The 15,699-nt window shown below is 34.2% G+C and overlaps 1 protein-coding gene across 3 annotated transcripts in view; it reads right to left on the bottom strand.

Annotated features, from left to right (window-relative positions):
* The window catches only part of MUSK (muscle, skeletal, receptor tyrosine kinase), a 132,241-nt gene that overhangs the window by 9,979 nt on the left and 106,563 nt on the right, over nucleotides 1-15,699 (bottom strand). For 2 of the 3 annotated variants that reach the window (XM_011954607.1, XM_011954609.1), the window contains 3 exons: nucleotides 9,878-10,053; nucleotides 842-1,043; nucleotides 137-328 (listed from right to left, as the gene is read on the bottom strand). In XM_011954607.1, the coding sequence (XP_011809997.1) occupies nucleotides 137-328; nucleotides 842-1,043; nucleotides 9,878-10,053 (570 nt within the window). Of the gene's footprint in view, nucleotides 1-136; nucleotides 329-841; nucleotides 1,044-9,187; nucleotides 9,212-9,877; nucleotides 10,054-15,699 lie in introns of all 3 variants that reach the window. The other variant, XM_011954606.1, reaches the window with a different exon arrangement.

Raw genomic sequence — 15,699 nt, 5'->3', positions numbered from 1 at the left:
TGTATATATATTATATATATACTCTGTGTGTGTATATATATAAAGCTAATATTATATATATACCAAGCTAATAGTTTGGTAGCTTTTCAGACATAACATATTTCAATGGAGATTGTTTTTCCATACATAACTTTACCTTGCTTGAAACACCCTTCCAAACGCTCCCTCTCCAATGTCTCTCACATATTCAATGTTATTTCTTGGATACTCCAGGCTGAGCAATTTGGGGTTCAGAAGGAGTGGCATCCTCTGGTACATGGGGTTGGGATGAAGTCTATCTAGTAAGAGCTCAGAAGGCAGTGTGGTGAGGGTTACTGCTGCTGATTCTCTGCAGGCAAGACAGGCAAGATCAGGAATGAGCTCAGAAGTAGGTACGATCTTTGTACTTAGACTTAGATTCTAAGAAATATGGCATTTAAGAGTAACGAAAACAAATTATGCTTAGGCAGCCAAAGATCCTTCGGTTTGAGAGCAATAAAATATTTTGTTTGGTCTGGAGTCAAAAGGCACATTTTCTCAGAAATGTTTAGCTCTCCAAGCCAGCAATGGCAACGAGCCTGAGAGAGAAGACAAGGAGCAGGAATAGCCATTTTCCTCCAAATTATTGTTTAGATTTTACCTTTTGTGAAACAGTAACCCTAGGGCATTTGATTTGATCCTATGCCAAAAAGTCATTGACATTTGTAAAGATCATGTTGGGGGTACTTAATTTTAAAGCAGGGCTACGGATATATTTAGAGAGTTGCAGTGTCATATGTATTCCTCGTGTCATACCAACTCTGTATTAAACATGAGGTTTTAAAATATTACTACACATGGTTAGCTGCAACTAGAATCTCACCTTTTCTTATTTTTCCATTGTTTTCTTCTTCGGCAGCAATAGAGAGTAGTTATGGTAAGAAGCACAAATATTGCAAAGCTGGACATGATGGAGATTATTACAGTCATGGAGTATGTAGGTGAGACAGAGAAGGAAGAAGAGGAGGAGGAAGGCAAATTTGGAATGTCCACACTTGGCTTTGAGGATGTCATTGGTGGGAATGCTGTAAGTAAACAATAATTATTCATTTTCAAACCTTTAAGAAGCAATTTATTTTTGTATTTAAGCAATCAGTAAAATAAATTTCATGTTAAGGATATATTTATGTATCAGGTTCTCCCTGGTTATATATCTATAAAGTTCAATAAGGTCTAGTTGTAAGTAAATCCAGGTAGTAGAATAATAGAATTTTAAAGATGAGAGTCAGAGAGAGGAAACAGGTTTTTTTTTTTCCCCCCTGAGATAAATGCAGATCTTGGTCTGGTGCCATTTATACTGAATCATGTAATCATGTTATCTATGACCTGACATAAATCATGGAAATTATCAAATAAAATATTTTCATGTAATTACACTTGACATCAGGATTGTCTAGAGCTGAACTTTTATACACATTTACTGTCAGTTTACAAACAGAAGAAAAAATCATGAAAGAAGATGAAAAATGAAAATATTAGGACACAAATGAGAAAAAGTCCATCTAAAAACAACTCCTGTCAAACTTCAATTTAAAAGTCCAATGTGATATGTATACAAGTAAAATCAGCATTACTTTTGGAAAACAAAAGATGCCATACTCATACCACTATTTGTAGAGTACAAAGTCCATTGTATATGTAGTAAAATAACCTTATTAATCACATTTTAAATCCTTTTAATAGATTGAGTAAAGACAAAAACAGGGATACAGAGTATTTTAAAATAATCAACAACAATGTTTTAATAGCTAAGAATGACCTTTGTACCCCAAAATAGGGAATAAACCTTCTTTTCAAATATCTGTGGATTAATCTCAATAAATTTTAAAAGCAGAAATTATGCATATCTACTTAATGGCCAAAGTGCAATTAATAATAGATTAAATAAAATCCAATGGGGCATTTTTAAAAAAGAAAAAAATCAATGATCTTTTTATCAAAAAGTAGAGAGTAACCATAGTTACAGATTAGACACAAGCCTCTTAAGAGTGTGTATTTTATTTAGCCAAAGTTGTGCTCAAAGATAAAGTCATAGTGTTATCTCCTTTCACTCGATAAAAAGAATGAAAGTGAATCAACTGAACATTTAACCCAAGACTTTGGGTAAGAAACAATAACTACAGAAAACAAAAGATAATAGGTAATAAAGTAACAGCCATACACAAGCAGAAATTAATGTTAGAATACACATAACACAAATGATAAAATTAAAAGATCAATAGTTGGTTTTATAAATATTCATATAGTAGTCTAATCAATGGAATTTTAATTAAAAAGATAGAAAGGGTACAAACATAGAAAATTAGAAACGATAAAAATGTTATAAGATTCAAAGTTAATTAAAATAATATGTAATTATATATTTCACACCTTAAAGAAAATGATAGGAACATATTAATCACCAAATTTGAAGCAATAGAAAATATAAATATTGCCATAGGCAGGAAGCTAGATTTTTAAGTCATTACATTATAAAAGACATTCTTTTAGTCTTGAAAGAGATAAAATTTCCATATTTATAATATGTTCCAGTAAGAGAAAAGTCTTTCAAATTATTTTAGAAATTATTATAATACTAATAGCACAACCTGGCAATGTTAACGCAGAAGAGTGCATACATAGATTATACAGCCTAGGTTTAGAAGATCCTAAATGAAATATTAGCAACTGACTGCATTATAGTCAGAGAATAATGATTTAATATAAGGGAATATATTAATATAACATATTACAAAGTCAAAATAAAACCTTTATGGCAGTAGATGCCTAAAGCCATTTGAAATAGGACACTTGCAAAATTGGAGGTTACAAGAGACTCCCCATATATGACCTAGTCTGGAAGTGGACCCAGTGATAATGCCCTCAGTACCAATGGCTAAGCAAGTGATTTTGAAGCCTGCAGAGGCCAGGCCTGGTCACCACTGTGACTCAGGCAGGCACCTGGAACTGGAAGAACATCAGCACAGCAGTAAAACATCTGTGCAAGACCAGTGATAGTATGCCTCATCTGGCACCACAGAAGTGGTGGACTGTACAGACTGACTAGGTTCCTCTCTGACCAACTTGAAAGCTAGTCTGATTCTCTTTGGAATGAGTCATCCCAAGTTTTCTTGATCTAAGATGGATGGGTGGGTGGGGGGCTTAAATTGAAGAGCTTTGCTTTCTGCTAAGAATAAAGTTGGAACAATTATTAAAAGATAGGGTGAAACAACTATTTTTGTGTTTGGAGTTTACAGAGCAGCTCACACCGTATATAACGCATGAGGGAATATAATGTAATTTATAAAATTGGTAGTGTAATTTCATTAGTAAATATAAGGTTAATTTTTCTAAGAAGAATCAGAAAGTAGAATTTAATGTCATGTTAAAAAGAAAAATCTATGATGATTTAGTGAGTTTTTTTTTAATGCAAGAAATGACATAGTTGGAACAATACTTTTGCTTTATGGATTTAAATGTTTCTTTCCTTCAAGATAGTTTTGTTTTGTTACTCCTTGATGACTGCTTCTGATTTGATCTGATCTTCCCTTGAACTACATTAATGAGCTCTTTGGATCTAAACGATCACTTTGAATCTTCATTCTTTTTCCTTTTTATCTTTTCTTTTCTCTCACCCATTTTCTCTCTTTATTCTTTTCCTCTGAACACTACAGGAGTTTATGCACTCATTCATCCATGTGTAAATGCATTCACTAAATCAATATTGACTGTTAGGTATCCAGAAAACTATGGTGAACATGACAAGCCTTTGCTTGTCATGAGACACAAGTGAGTAAATGGAGAAATAAAACAAAATATAAGAAGCATTATAAGAGTAGTAAGAACATGATGCTTATGAGCGTTCAGGGCTGGCACTAACTCAGGTTTAGACATACTGGGGAGGTTTTCTAGAGTGAATAACTGTAAGTTAAATATAAATGGTGAGTAGCCAGTAACCAATTGAACGTTATGATGATCTGAGTCTTTGTGTCTTTCCCCCAAATTCATAAGTTGAAATGAATAAGGATAGATTCCTGATGAATGGGATTAATGCCCTTATAAAAGAGGTCCAAGAAAGCTCCCTGGCCCCTTCTGCCACATGAGAACACAGGGAGAAGACACCTTGTCTATGAGGAATGGGTCCTCACCAGATATCAAATCTGCTGGCGCCTTGATCTTGGACTTCTTGGACTCCAGAACTGTGAGAAATAAATTTCTGTGGTATAAGCCACCCAGTCTGTGGCATTTTGTTATAGCAACCTGAACAGACTAAGAAAAAGGTGAGGGCCGGGCGCGGTTTCTCACACCTGTAATCCCAGCACTTTGGGAGGTCGAGGTGGGCGGATCACGAGGTCAGGAGATTGAGACAATCCTGGCCAACATGGTGAAACCCCATCTTTATTAAAATACAAAAAATCAGCCAGGTATCGTGGCGGGCACCTGTAGACCCAGCTAGTCGGGAGGCTGAGGCGGGAGAATGGCGTGAACCTGGGAGGCGGAGCTTGCAGTGAGCCGAGATCACGCCACTGCACTCCAGCCTGGGCAACACAGCAAGACTCCGTCTCAAAAAAAAAAAAAAAAAAAAAGGTATGTGTGGGATGGGGGAATTAAGGGAGTAGAATGGAGTCAGGGTAGAGAGACAGTATTCTACAAAGAAGGAATAGCATATACCAAGATCTGAACTAAGCAGATGTGATACCTTGCTAAAAGTGCACCTAGAAGTTTCATTGTTGGAGTTGGGGAGTATCTACAGGTAAGGCTGCAGATATCAGGTTTAGTGAGAAAAGTCCTTGTATACCAATTTAAGTAATTTGAACTATGCCGTGCAGCAAATGGAGGGTCTCATAGGAGTGTTTTAAGAGGTGTAATAGCATAATCAACTTTTTGCATTAGAAAGATCTGTCTGCCATCCTGATTTCCATGGGATAAAGATTCCCCTCATAGCTTATGTCAAGCTCCCAACGTGAAGCCCTGATCATGGAGTTGGAAAGAGATGTTCAATAGCACATCATTAAACAGGATTTTCATCATACAGATATCACAGATAAAGAGAAAAATCTAGAAGTTTCTACCTAGAAAGAATAAATTACTTACAGGAAAACAATAAACAAAATTCACACTGGACAAAATTCACACATTAGAAGCTAGAAAAGAGTGAAATCACATCTATAAACCACCCAGAGAAATGTCACTCAGGAGTTCCATTCCCAGCTAATACAACTTTCAACTACCCAAATAAAAGAAAACAATTTGATAATATACAAGGCTTCAGGGATTCTGTCTCCCAAGACATTTTCCCTTCTGAGGAAATACATGAGGCGACTCTTAATAACAATTGAATCAGAAAGTGACTTCAATATAAACGTAAATGGGCTGCGATGGGTGGAGTCTTGGCTAATTCACTAGATGAGACTCAATATTGAGAATCACTCTGCAAAGAGAAACCTAAGAGTACTAGGGGAGGTAAGGAAGAGGATCTGAGCATTCTGAGGATCTCACTGGAGATTCTGAAGTCCCATGGGGTGGGCAGAAATGAGGAATAAATAGAGCACTGCAATGTGTAGAAAGAATTGTGGTCTGACTTTCACTTAGCAGTGGAGAAAACATAACCAGTAACAAGTAAAGAAAAGGAAAAAGAAGCAGCAAAAACATAAAGTGAATAGAAAATGTACAGTTAAGATAGTAGGGATAAAATAGAGTGTATCAGTTGTTATATAAAATATGAACAGGCTAAATCCTCCTATTAATAGAAAATAGCTATCAGACTGGAGTAAACCCAGGTATATGTTGTTTATAAGAAAAGAAAAATAAAAGAGGAACAAAGAGGTTCTAGGTTAATGTAAATACAAGGAAAAAATTACCATTATTAATACTAGAAATTTAAAGCTAAAAGCACTAAAACAAGACGAGAGTGACATTTTACATTGATAAAAGGTTTCATATAAGAAGAAAAGTGTCTTGGATCACCATGCCTCATAGAACATAGTACATAGAACACAGAACATACAAATTACAAATTATTATAAATGCTAGAAGAATGTAATAAAAATAATTATGAATTGGATTGGTCTAGTAGAAAATGTATTAGAAAATCAATGAAATCAGTAAACTCATGTGTATAGAAGGGCTATTAATGTCATGAGATTATTAGCCAGCTAGCATGAGTTTATACTCATAAAAGAACAAGGCCTTGTCACAGAAAATATGGTTGCATTGAAATTCTGATCAAATCATGCTCTGTGCATTGTGTTCTATTCTGGATATTCTCAGGCTTGTGTGCAGCCAGTAAAGAGTAAACACGGAGGTGAGGATATTGGAAGTCAGTTGCAAAAGAAAAATTTGAAAATTGGAGATATTTAATGTGAATAAGAGAAGACTACAGAGAGATTGAGTGCCTGTCTACAAATATTTCAAGGACTGTCATATAGAATATAAATAAATCAAAGAAACATAGTGAAGATCAGTTGTTGAAGTTCTAGAGAACCAGAATTTAGTTCTACATAGCTAAATTGTTCAAATAATTAATGCATTCTACAAAGGAATTAAGAAACAAATTCAGGAGGGAAAAAGGAATGTTTCTGTCAGAGATGCTCTAGAAAAGATTCTTTCATTGTGGGAGAGTTTGGATAAAATACCTGTTAAAGTTACTTTAAACTCCAATTTTCTATGAACGTGTAACTTTAATATTACCACAAAATTACCCAAACTACATTTCAATTATGAAATAATGCATGAGTTTTACACACACACATGCACACGAACGCACACACAGAGAGACACTGACACTTTATGATTTCATTTGTGGGCAAAATGGTAGCTGATCATTATGGAAAAATGGTCTGGGACACAAAGCATGTATTCATTTAAACGTTAACAAAAAGTCGAATCATCACATGGCCTGGGTGATTTAAAATTGTGAACAATACAATTTTTATCAATTGGACCTTCTTAAGAATAATCAATTAAAACAAATGTAAAAAGATAGTGGTATTTATTCAAGAATGAACCAGTTAAACAATCAGTTAAGCTTTATTACACATGCAGTCTTAGAATTTTTTTAAAAATGTTAGTAATAACAGAAAGGCATGAGGTATAACATTCTGGCTCTGAAGACAGAGCCAGAATCAGATTGATGTGAGTTCAAATTCTGGCTTATCACCTTACTAGATGGGTAAAATTGGACACATTGCTTAATCTCTCTTTCTCATGTTGGGTTGTAGGTAAAATGGAGGACATTCATAGTACTTAATTTTGTACAACTATTGGGAGTATTAGGAGAGATAATGTGTGTATCACACTATAATCAGTTTGGATTTGGGTACATTCATTGGGTCCTTCATTCTCCATGTATATGTATAGAAAGAGCGAAGACGGAAGGAAAAAGAATTCAAGAGAATAGCAAATCATTATTTCAATGATTAAGACAGATAATCCTTTTTTCCACAGAAGCTCTGAAATAGAAGACAGATTCACTGCTGAGTGTTTCTGTAGTAAAGTATGTGCAGTCTCACGGAAGAGGGGAATAGTGTAATCCTTGCTTAGCAGGCAAATAATGTAACTAGCACAAAGGCATTGCTTGCTCAAAAAGATGTTTCACTTCAGCCAAAGAAATTATAAAAAAGGAAAACTACTGAAATTCTAGTCCCTGTGCTCAAGGAAGAAGAAAATAATACAAAGATAAACAAATGATTAACAGCTCTTTTGTGACCCCTCCAAATGAGCTGGTGATATTCTTTAGAGTTTACTCAGAAATCAAGACACTCTTTGGAAAATATTTGAGGTCTTTACATGCTCCTATAAAATATAGGACACTGCCTAATAAGGATGTTTTCTTTGCTTCACTATTCACCTGTTAAAGCCAACTTTTTTAACAATAATTGCCTTTAACTCAGGGAGCATACTTTCAGACATTCCCTACTCTATTTTCCACTTAAACAGTCAGTTCATGACATTAGGAGCTCATTTTCTTACATGTATCAAAGATTTCATAAAGCTTTTTTTTAAAGACTAGAAAATTTATTATTGTAGCTAGTTTGCGCTGCTCAAAATTCCTTTACAATTAGTGTGAAAGGCAAAAATGTGGATGATTTTTGTGTATTGTTCCTGTCTAATTTAAGATGAATGGTCTGGTCCTTCCACACAGTAAACCCTCCATGAATGTTTGAATGGATGACTGAGTAAACAATTGATGGATAACAAAGAGCAGAGTAATCAATTCAAAGTCCAATCAAAGTAAACTTTGGCTGCTCATATAACAAAGAATTGAAATTTTTTCTTTTTTATTCCTTCGATTTGGGAATAACAATTTGACAGGCTACCAGAATAAGAGATTTTTAAGGTTTCCATAACTCTTCTTGTTTAATAACTCTGAGTGATTCAGCTAGGACCAGTAACATTCTTTCTTTTAATACATTAAGTGTTGGTCCGTTAAGCAAGCTGGTAAAAATCAAGTCCTGGCACCTAGCCAAGTGCAGAGGGGATTAGGGCTGGAATATGTATTATAGGAAGTAAGTGTGATTTAAGGCTTAGAACACTGAGACCAGAGGAAGTTAATTGACATGAAAAACTTTTCTAATTTCATCCTGAGGATTTTTGCATTCTGACAGGTTAAAGCACTATCTGATACAAGTAATTTCGTAGGACATCCCTTTTCAAGCAACCTTCTTGAATTATTTCCTATTTTTGTGATGACCTTTTTAGAGCCATTTGATTTGATCCTATAAACTTTATACTGGAAATCAGCTGTCTTAAAAAAATACCTAACCTCCAAAAGAGAGATCTGTTGTCACAAATGAAGATCACGAATTGGCTCAATGAAGCAATAAATGTTGGGTTTCATCTATACATAGTTAGATTATACCAAATCAAGAATATAAAATCAAAAGGTGACTTTTTAAATTTGGCTTGCTTTACAGACATATAAGAAATAAAACAGGCTAATGACCTGGAGGTGGGAGACAGTATTTGTATGATTCGCTAAATATGGTACTCTCTACGGTCTAATTAAACATTACAAACTGAGACCTTCCATGACCTTCCCTCATGTTCTACACTGGATGAGTATGGTGAGAAGCCTTTGAGAGGGGCTGTACTTTCTGTTCTGGGCATCAGGATATATGAGTGTAAACACACATGCATGAATCCAATTACATACACATAAGGTTTCAAGGGCACAAACACAATTACTTACTTTTTGGGTTTTCTTTGTTATAATCTGAAGGGGAAAGGATAAAAATTTGTTTTAAGTGAGCATCCAGATATCTCACATAGTCTGTGAGAGAGTGCTAGGAAACGCAAGTTCTCTTTCAGCTTTTTAATATACAACTGGAAAACATTCTTTGCATTCGAATGTGAAAGAATTGGATCTTTGAAATTACACCAGCTGTTAGGGATAACAACATAGTTCCTTACAGAGTTCATTAAAGCAACATGAAGCAATTCAGTTTTGTTTTGTGAGATCAGCATTTTCAAACATGTGTCTTATTTTAGCATGCTTTCTTGGCTAAGAAAAAGGACTTTATTCCTTTATTCCACTCTTCTGACAAAATATGAGATGCTTCTTAGCCATTTTTCTGCACATTCCAGAAAATGTTACAAGCTCTCATAAAATTCCCTATGAAAGAATCTAAAATGTCAAGCAGTAATTAAAAGTGCTGTTTTGTTTATTTTAGAGCAAATGAAATAAATCTTTATCCTAATCTGTGCAATTAGGATAGCATTAGGATTCCACTAGTAGGTATCTAAGGAAGGCAGAACTAAAAAAAAAAAAAAAAAAATTAGAAATGCCTAGAAATGTTAGAAGCTTTAAGTTCACACCTCAGTTTCTTCAAAATAGTAAATTTCTCTTAACCTACAAAGTCTTGGGAGAACTCTTTGTTACCTAAATGTGGCAGTCTGGCACAGGCTGTAGGGTCCCAGTGCATGCTGGGAAGCTTGCTGCATTCTGGCACCATCAGCAAATGCATCTCAGATCTGTAGAGTCCTCTGTGGGTCTTCTCTTCCATTGCCAGCCATTCTTTTGCACAGAAGAGTTCCTTTACTGCCAAGCAGTACTCTCTAAAATAGTATATGGAGAACAAAACTTGATGAATCATAACATGTTAAAGCAAATTTGTGGCAGAGCCTAAATTCTGTGTTTTCAAGACATCATCATAGTAAATTGTCTGTTCTTGAAAAAAGCGTTTATGAAAGAAACTCTTTACTGTAAATAATATGAGATTTCATGAAATCTAGTGTACTGTCCCATGAGATGAAATGATCTCTCATTTTGTTGTGAAATACAATTAATGTTAGTCTAAGGGAAAAAACGTCAAATTTAAAATGTGTTAGTTTGGGAATCTCTGATATGTCTTCTCCCAACTCCATATTCAAATAACAACACAGGTAGAGAAATAAGGTATACAGAGTTTAAAAAACACACCTACTGAAAGTCAGGATCATTGTCAATCAGTTTCCAGCTTGGAAGATTTTTCTACGATCTTGGGGCTAATGGGCAGGGCTTGAGGAACATAGTCTGGACCTCTGTGTGCTTTGTCCTCTGAAACGGAACAGCACCGCCTCCCTGACAGCTTAGAGGAGGGCATGTGGGTCCTTACTCAGCCCTTACTTTGAGGCACAGAATCCTGTCCCGTGGCTATGTGTGCTTCTATCTGAGAAAGCCAAGGTAGTATCTGTTTGAATATGAAGCTGTTATGTTCATCTACATGTTGTATTATGAGTGAAGGGGCTGAAGAAACACTAACTGTACTACTTGGAATTTTGCAGATTAGTATTTGCTTAAGCCTGATAGAAAATAGGACAGACTGCATAGGAAAAACCTGGTTAATTTCAAATTAAGGTATTTAGGGTTAATAATAAGAGGAAATTAAAGATAATTAAATAAATTAAACATAATAGTAGCAGATGTCCTTTATTCAGTATGTGAAGGATTCAGAGAGGAGGAAATTGTGAGTGTGTGTGTGTGTGTGTGTGTGTGTATGCCACAATGGTGTCTTTTTAAATACTTACTGCCACACTCCTGCTTTCCTAACTTGCCAATATGAGCTAATGGAGCATGCATAGAATAAAAGACTGTGCATATGAATGTGATGAGATGCAAATATATTCTTATATGAAGATAACAATGGGATTTATAATTCTTGGTGGGTGTGAGGGAGAAGGGAGTATAATGGGGCTTTCAAGACTTCTGAGTAGGTAAAGGACCTGAGGAGAGTTGCTTATCTTGGTTCCACCCCTGGGTTGTATAAACACATTATTTTTTTTTGCATGCAGACAGCATAAAATGTGCAAAAATCAATATGGGATATATGAAAAAAATTCCATATTCCACATTATGCAGAAGCAGCAAATACGTGGGAAATTTTTTATTCTAAATAGAAGAACACATTAATGAATGACTTTTGGTTTGCTTTGTTTTCATTGTCATGCACTAAAGCATGCCCTCTATAGCAGAGATTTTCACAAGAAAAAAACAAATCAAGATGAACTATAGACTGAAAAGTGGGATAATTTGAACATGGAAGTAACTACAGAAAATAGAAACCACAAAAAATAAAACCAACACTTACAATCTTCATTGAAAATAGAAAACAAATGGCACTGCAAGAAATAAACAAATTTGAACTAAATATTCAATTGAATGTGGAAAGAAAGGACCTAATTGAATGCAAGAAAGGCTAAACAGATGAAAATAATGTGTGAAATAACTGATAAAGTGGAGCAAGTAATAAATGCAAAGTCAAATAATAGTGTTTCTCAGCAAGAGAACCAGAGACATAAAAAATAGAAAATAATCAAAGATACGGTATAAGAAAACATTTTTAAGATGAAAAGGGCATAATGTTTAGGGCATATTACCTATTATGTTTATATTCTTTATATTACATGAAAGAAAACAAAATAAATCTATCCCCAAATGAATTTTACAAATATTTTGAATCTCAACAATTAAATAAATAATCTTTCTACAATCTGGAGAGAGGAAAATGTTCCTTACAAAGGAACAAAAGTCAGGATTGCTTTCTGCTTCCTCTTCATTACAACATGGTCAGAAAATAATTGGTCAGAGTCCATAGTGTTTGAGGAGAACTAACGCAAAAGCTAACACTTATGTTAACACAGACTTAAATACCCAGTCAAAAACACATATGTACAAAGACAGAATTTTTTTTATATGTGAAAAATACCTACTCCACCTGAATGAGAGATGAGTAAAGAAGAGATGAATAAACAAGAAGTGAATTTAAATTAAGAATTTAAGAAAAAGAAAGATTTTATTTGAAATGAATGACAATGAGTATCAATGATAGGTAACATAGTAAACTTCTCCAAGTATCTACTTATATATGATTATGAAATCAAATGTAAAAGCTAAGAATAATATTCCAAAAATTGAGCATATGCAAATAAAATGTAATTGAACAATACAAATATGGTTTATAATTTCAGATAAAGTTTCAAAGAACAAGTGTGGAAGATTCAGTACAATTATGCTAACTTAATTAGGTCTACCCTGAATACCTTATTTTTAAAGTTACAACTTTCTCCTCTTCCTTTGGTATTCCCGGTCTTCCTTACCCGAGCATTCCTTTTTTCTTTTTCCATGACATTTAACACCTTCTAAAGTTATATTTAAGTTGTTTATTATGTTCATTAATATATCCTAAATAGTGTAGTACTTGGAGCCCAGAAGGAGATCAATAAATATTTGTTGGACAAATAAAATTCCATGTCATTCATGCAAAGAGGCACACATCATTGAATGACTGCTTATATTAGGTTGGGGCAAAAGTAATTGCGGTTCTTGCCATTACTTTTAATGGAAAAACCACAATTACTTTTGCACCAACCTAATAATTAGAAAACCATGAGTGATAGCATGCTTTTAAAAATCTCACAAGCAAGTAGAGTTGGAATATAAAATGGTTGACAACTTCTGAACTACTTTGATGAATAAAGGCAAACAGAGACTTTTTCAAAAGATATAACAAAAAAATGAAGATCAAACTTACCAATTATCAGCAGTAAATTCAATTTTAGTTTAATGTTTCTTGGTGCAAAAAGTAGGAGTCAGAATTGCAAGAAAACATTCTTAGAAACACAATTATTGTGAAAATTTCGATATATCACTATTAAACTATTGGATCAAATAGATAATACTCATTTAAGAGCAGAAAGGATTGAACATACATATATGAATTTTGTATGTTAATGGAAGAGACTACATCTTTATAAATGCCAATTTTTATTTTTAATTATATATCAGAGAAAAGAAAACCTCTATAAAATACTAAAATGTAAAAATTTTTAGATTATATTTTCTTCAATTGGAACAAAATGACGATGAGGATTTTTAAAAATAACATTTTCCCAATAAAACTACTTATTTAAGTAACAATGGGAATTAGAAATACATTTTTAAATGTACACTGCAAATGACATAGATTTAGGAAATAACTATGATTTTCTAATAGATTTAAAATTTCAGTGAAAGGGATTTTTTTTCTTTAAAAAAGGTGAATTATTTTCAATATAAGAAAGAACATCTGTGGCTCATGCATGTAAACTGAACTGGGACATAAATGTTGGAAAGTTAGTCAATAAATGTATTTTGTGCTAGCACACAAAGATAAAATTTAATTTTAATTCTAGTAAAAGTTTCCGAAATTTCAATTAAGAAAGAGTACAATCTAATTAAGATTTATAGTTTTATATTATATATAAACAATATATAATAGTTTATAATTATTTATAGACCATATTATTTCCATCAGAGGAACCACAGACTATCAATCAAAAATCTAGTAGAATATTGTAAAGCAGTTGTTGCATATAAATACAATAAAATGAAATGGCTTTATTATATAGTAGTAACAACTTGTTAACAAATAAAATGGAAAAAAATACTTGTTGGCAAGGATTAATGATTTATGATTGATGAGACTTGATTCCTCTCAATAACTAGGAGGTATAATACCAAACAAAATTGGAATAAACTACAAATTGCAGAAATAAATTATTTGGTTGATCCTTTGTGTCTAAAGCTGGTATCTGACTTTTTTGTTGCTGTGGTTGATGAGTCAGTCATCTTGAGTGGCCTAACATTTCTATACTAACTTTCCTTTTGATACTGCAGTTGTTCAAATGAATTGCTTTATAATTCTTGGGCAAAATGAGGGGGAGCTTGACCCTACCTACTTCACGTAATTATTCCCATCTCAACCACGCAAATAAAAGCGGCAATGAAAAGGAACAAACCACTGTTACATGTAGCAATATGGATGAATATCAAAAACGTTACGATGAACAAAAGAAGTCAGACACAAAGCAGTATATAATACACAATTTCATGAGTATGAGATTCAGGAACAAGCAAAACTAGTTGTATGCTATGGTCAGAGAAATCAGAACAGCGATGCCTTCAGAGATAATGGGGAATTGATTATAAATGAGCATAACAGGGCTGGGCGTGGTGGCTCACACCTGTAATCTCAGCACTTTGGGAGACCAAGGCAGGTGGATCACCTGAGGTCTAGAGTTCGAGACCAGCCTGACCAACAAGGTGAAACCCCATCTCTAGTAAAAATACAAAAATTAGCTAGGCGTGGTGGCAGGCACCTGTAGTCCCAGCTATTTGGGAGGCTGAGACAGGAGAATTGCTTGAACCCGGCAGGCAGAGGTTGCAGTGAGCCGAAATTGTGCCACTGCACTCCGGCCTGGGCAACAGAGCAAGACTCCATCTCAAAAAAGGAAAGAAAGCATAAGAGAACTTTATGGGTGGTGAAAACATTCTATGTCTTGATTGGGGTAGTGGTTACATAGTTGATACTTTTGTCTAACTGAACTATATGGTTAAAGGGGTACAGTTTCTTGTATATAAATTATACTTCTATAAACTATCTCAATAAAGAATACACTTTAAAAAATCTGATTAATATGATCCAAAAAATTACATAGTTCAACTCTAAAATGTAAAAATTCTAAAGAAATTAATAGCAGTTTTATTAAAATAAGGAACAAGGGAATTAATTGCATCGCTATGTTTTATGGACATTCTAGCCTCCTGTAATAACTATCTTATAATTAATACTCTTGCAACAACAGCAATGACTATAAAACACATCTAGTCGGCCGGGTGCGGTGGCTCACACCTGTAATCCCAGCACTTTGGGAGGCTGAGCTGGGCGGATCACGAGGTCAGGAGATTGAGACCATCCTGGCTAACACGGTGAAATCCCGTCTCTACTAAAAATACAAAAAATTAGCCAGACATGGTGGTGGGTGCCTGTATCAGGAGGCTGAGGCAGGAGTATGGTGTGAACCCGGGAGGAAGAGCTTGCAGTGAGCCGAGATCGCGCCACTGCACTCCAGCCTGGGCGACAGAATGAGACTCAGTCTCAAAAACAAAACAAAACAAAACAAAAAACACATCTAGTCATAAACTTAATAAAAAAAGAAACATGTAAGACAGAAATCATCAAAGTTTACTAGCAGGCATAAAATAAGATCTACATAAAAGGAATGGCATACCACACTCCTAAATGAGAATACTCAGTAATGTAAATATAGCTATTTGCCCTAAATTAATTGTATAAACTTACCATCATTCTGATCAAATTCCAAATGGTATTTACATGTGGACATTGGCAAAATGTTTCTAAATTTCATATTTAAAATAATTATAATATGTTGCTTAACTTATAT

This window comes from Colobus angolensis, unplaced genomic scaffold, assembly GCF_000951035.1.
Source record: "Colobus angolensis palliatus isolate OR3802 unplaced genomic scaffold, Cang.pa_1.0 Scaffold386, whole genome shotgun sequence".
NCBI classification, from domain to species: Eukaryota; Metazoa; Chordata; class Mammalia; order Primates; family Cercopithecidae; genus Colobus; species Colobus angolensis.
Note: the sequence above shows the minus strand (reverse complement) of the source record. Positions and strands in the feature narration are given on the sequence as shown.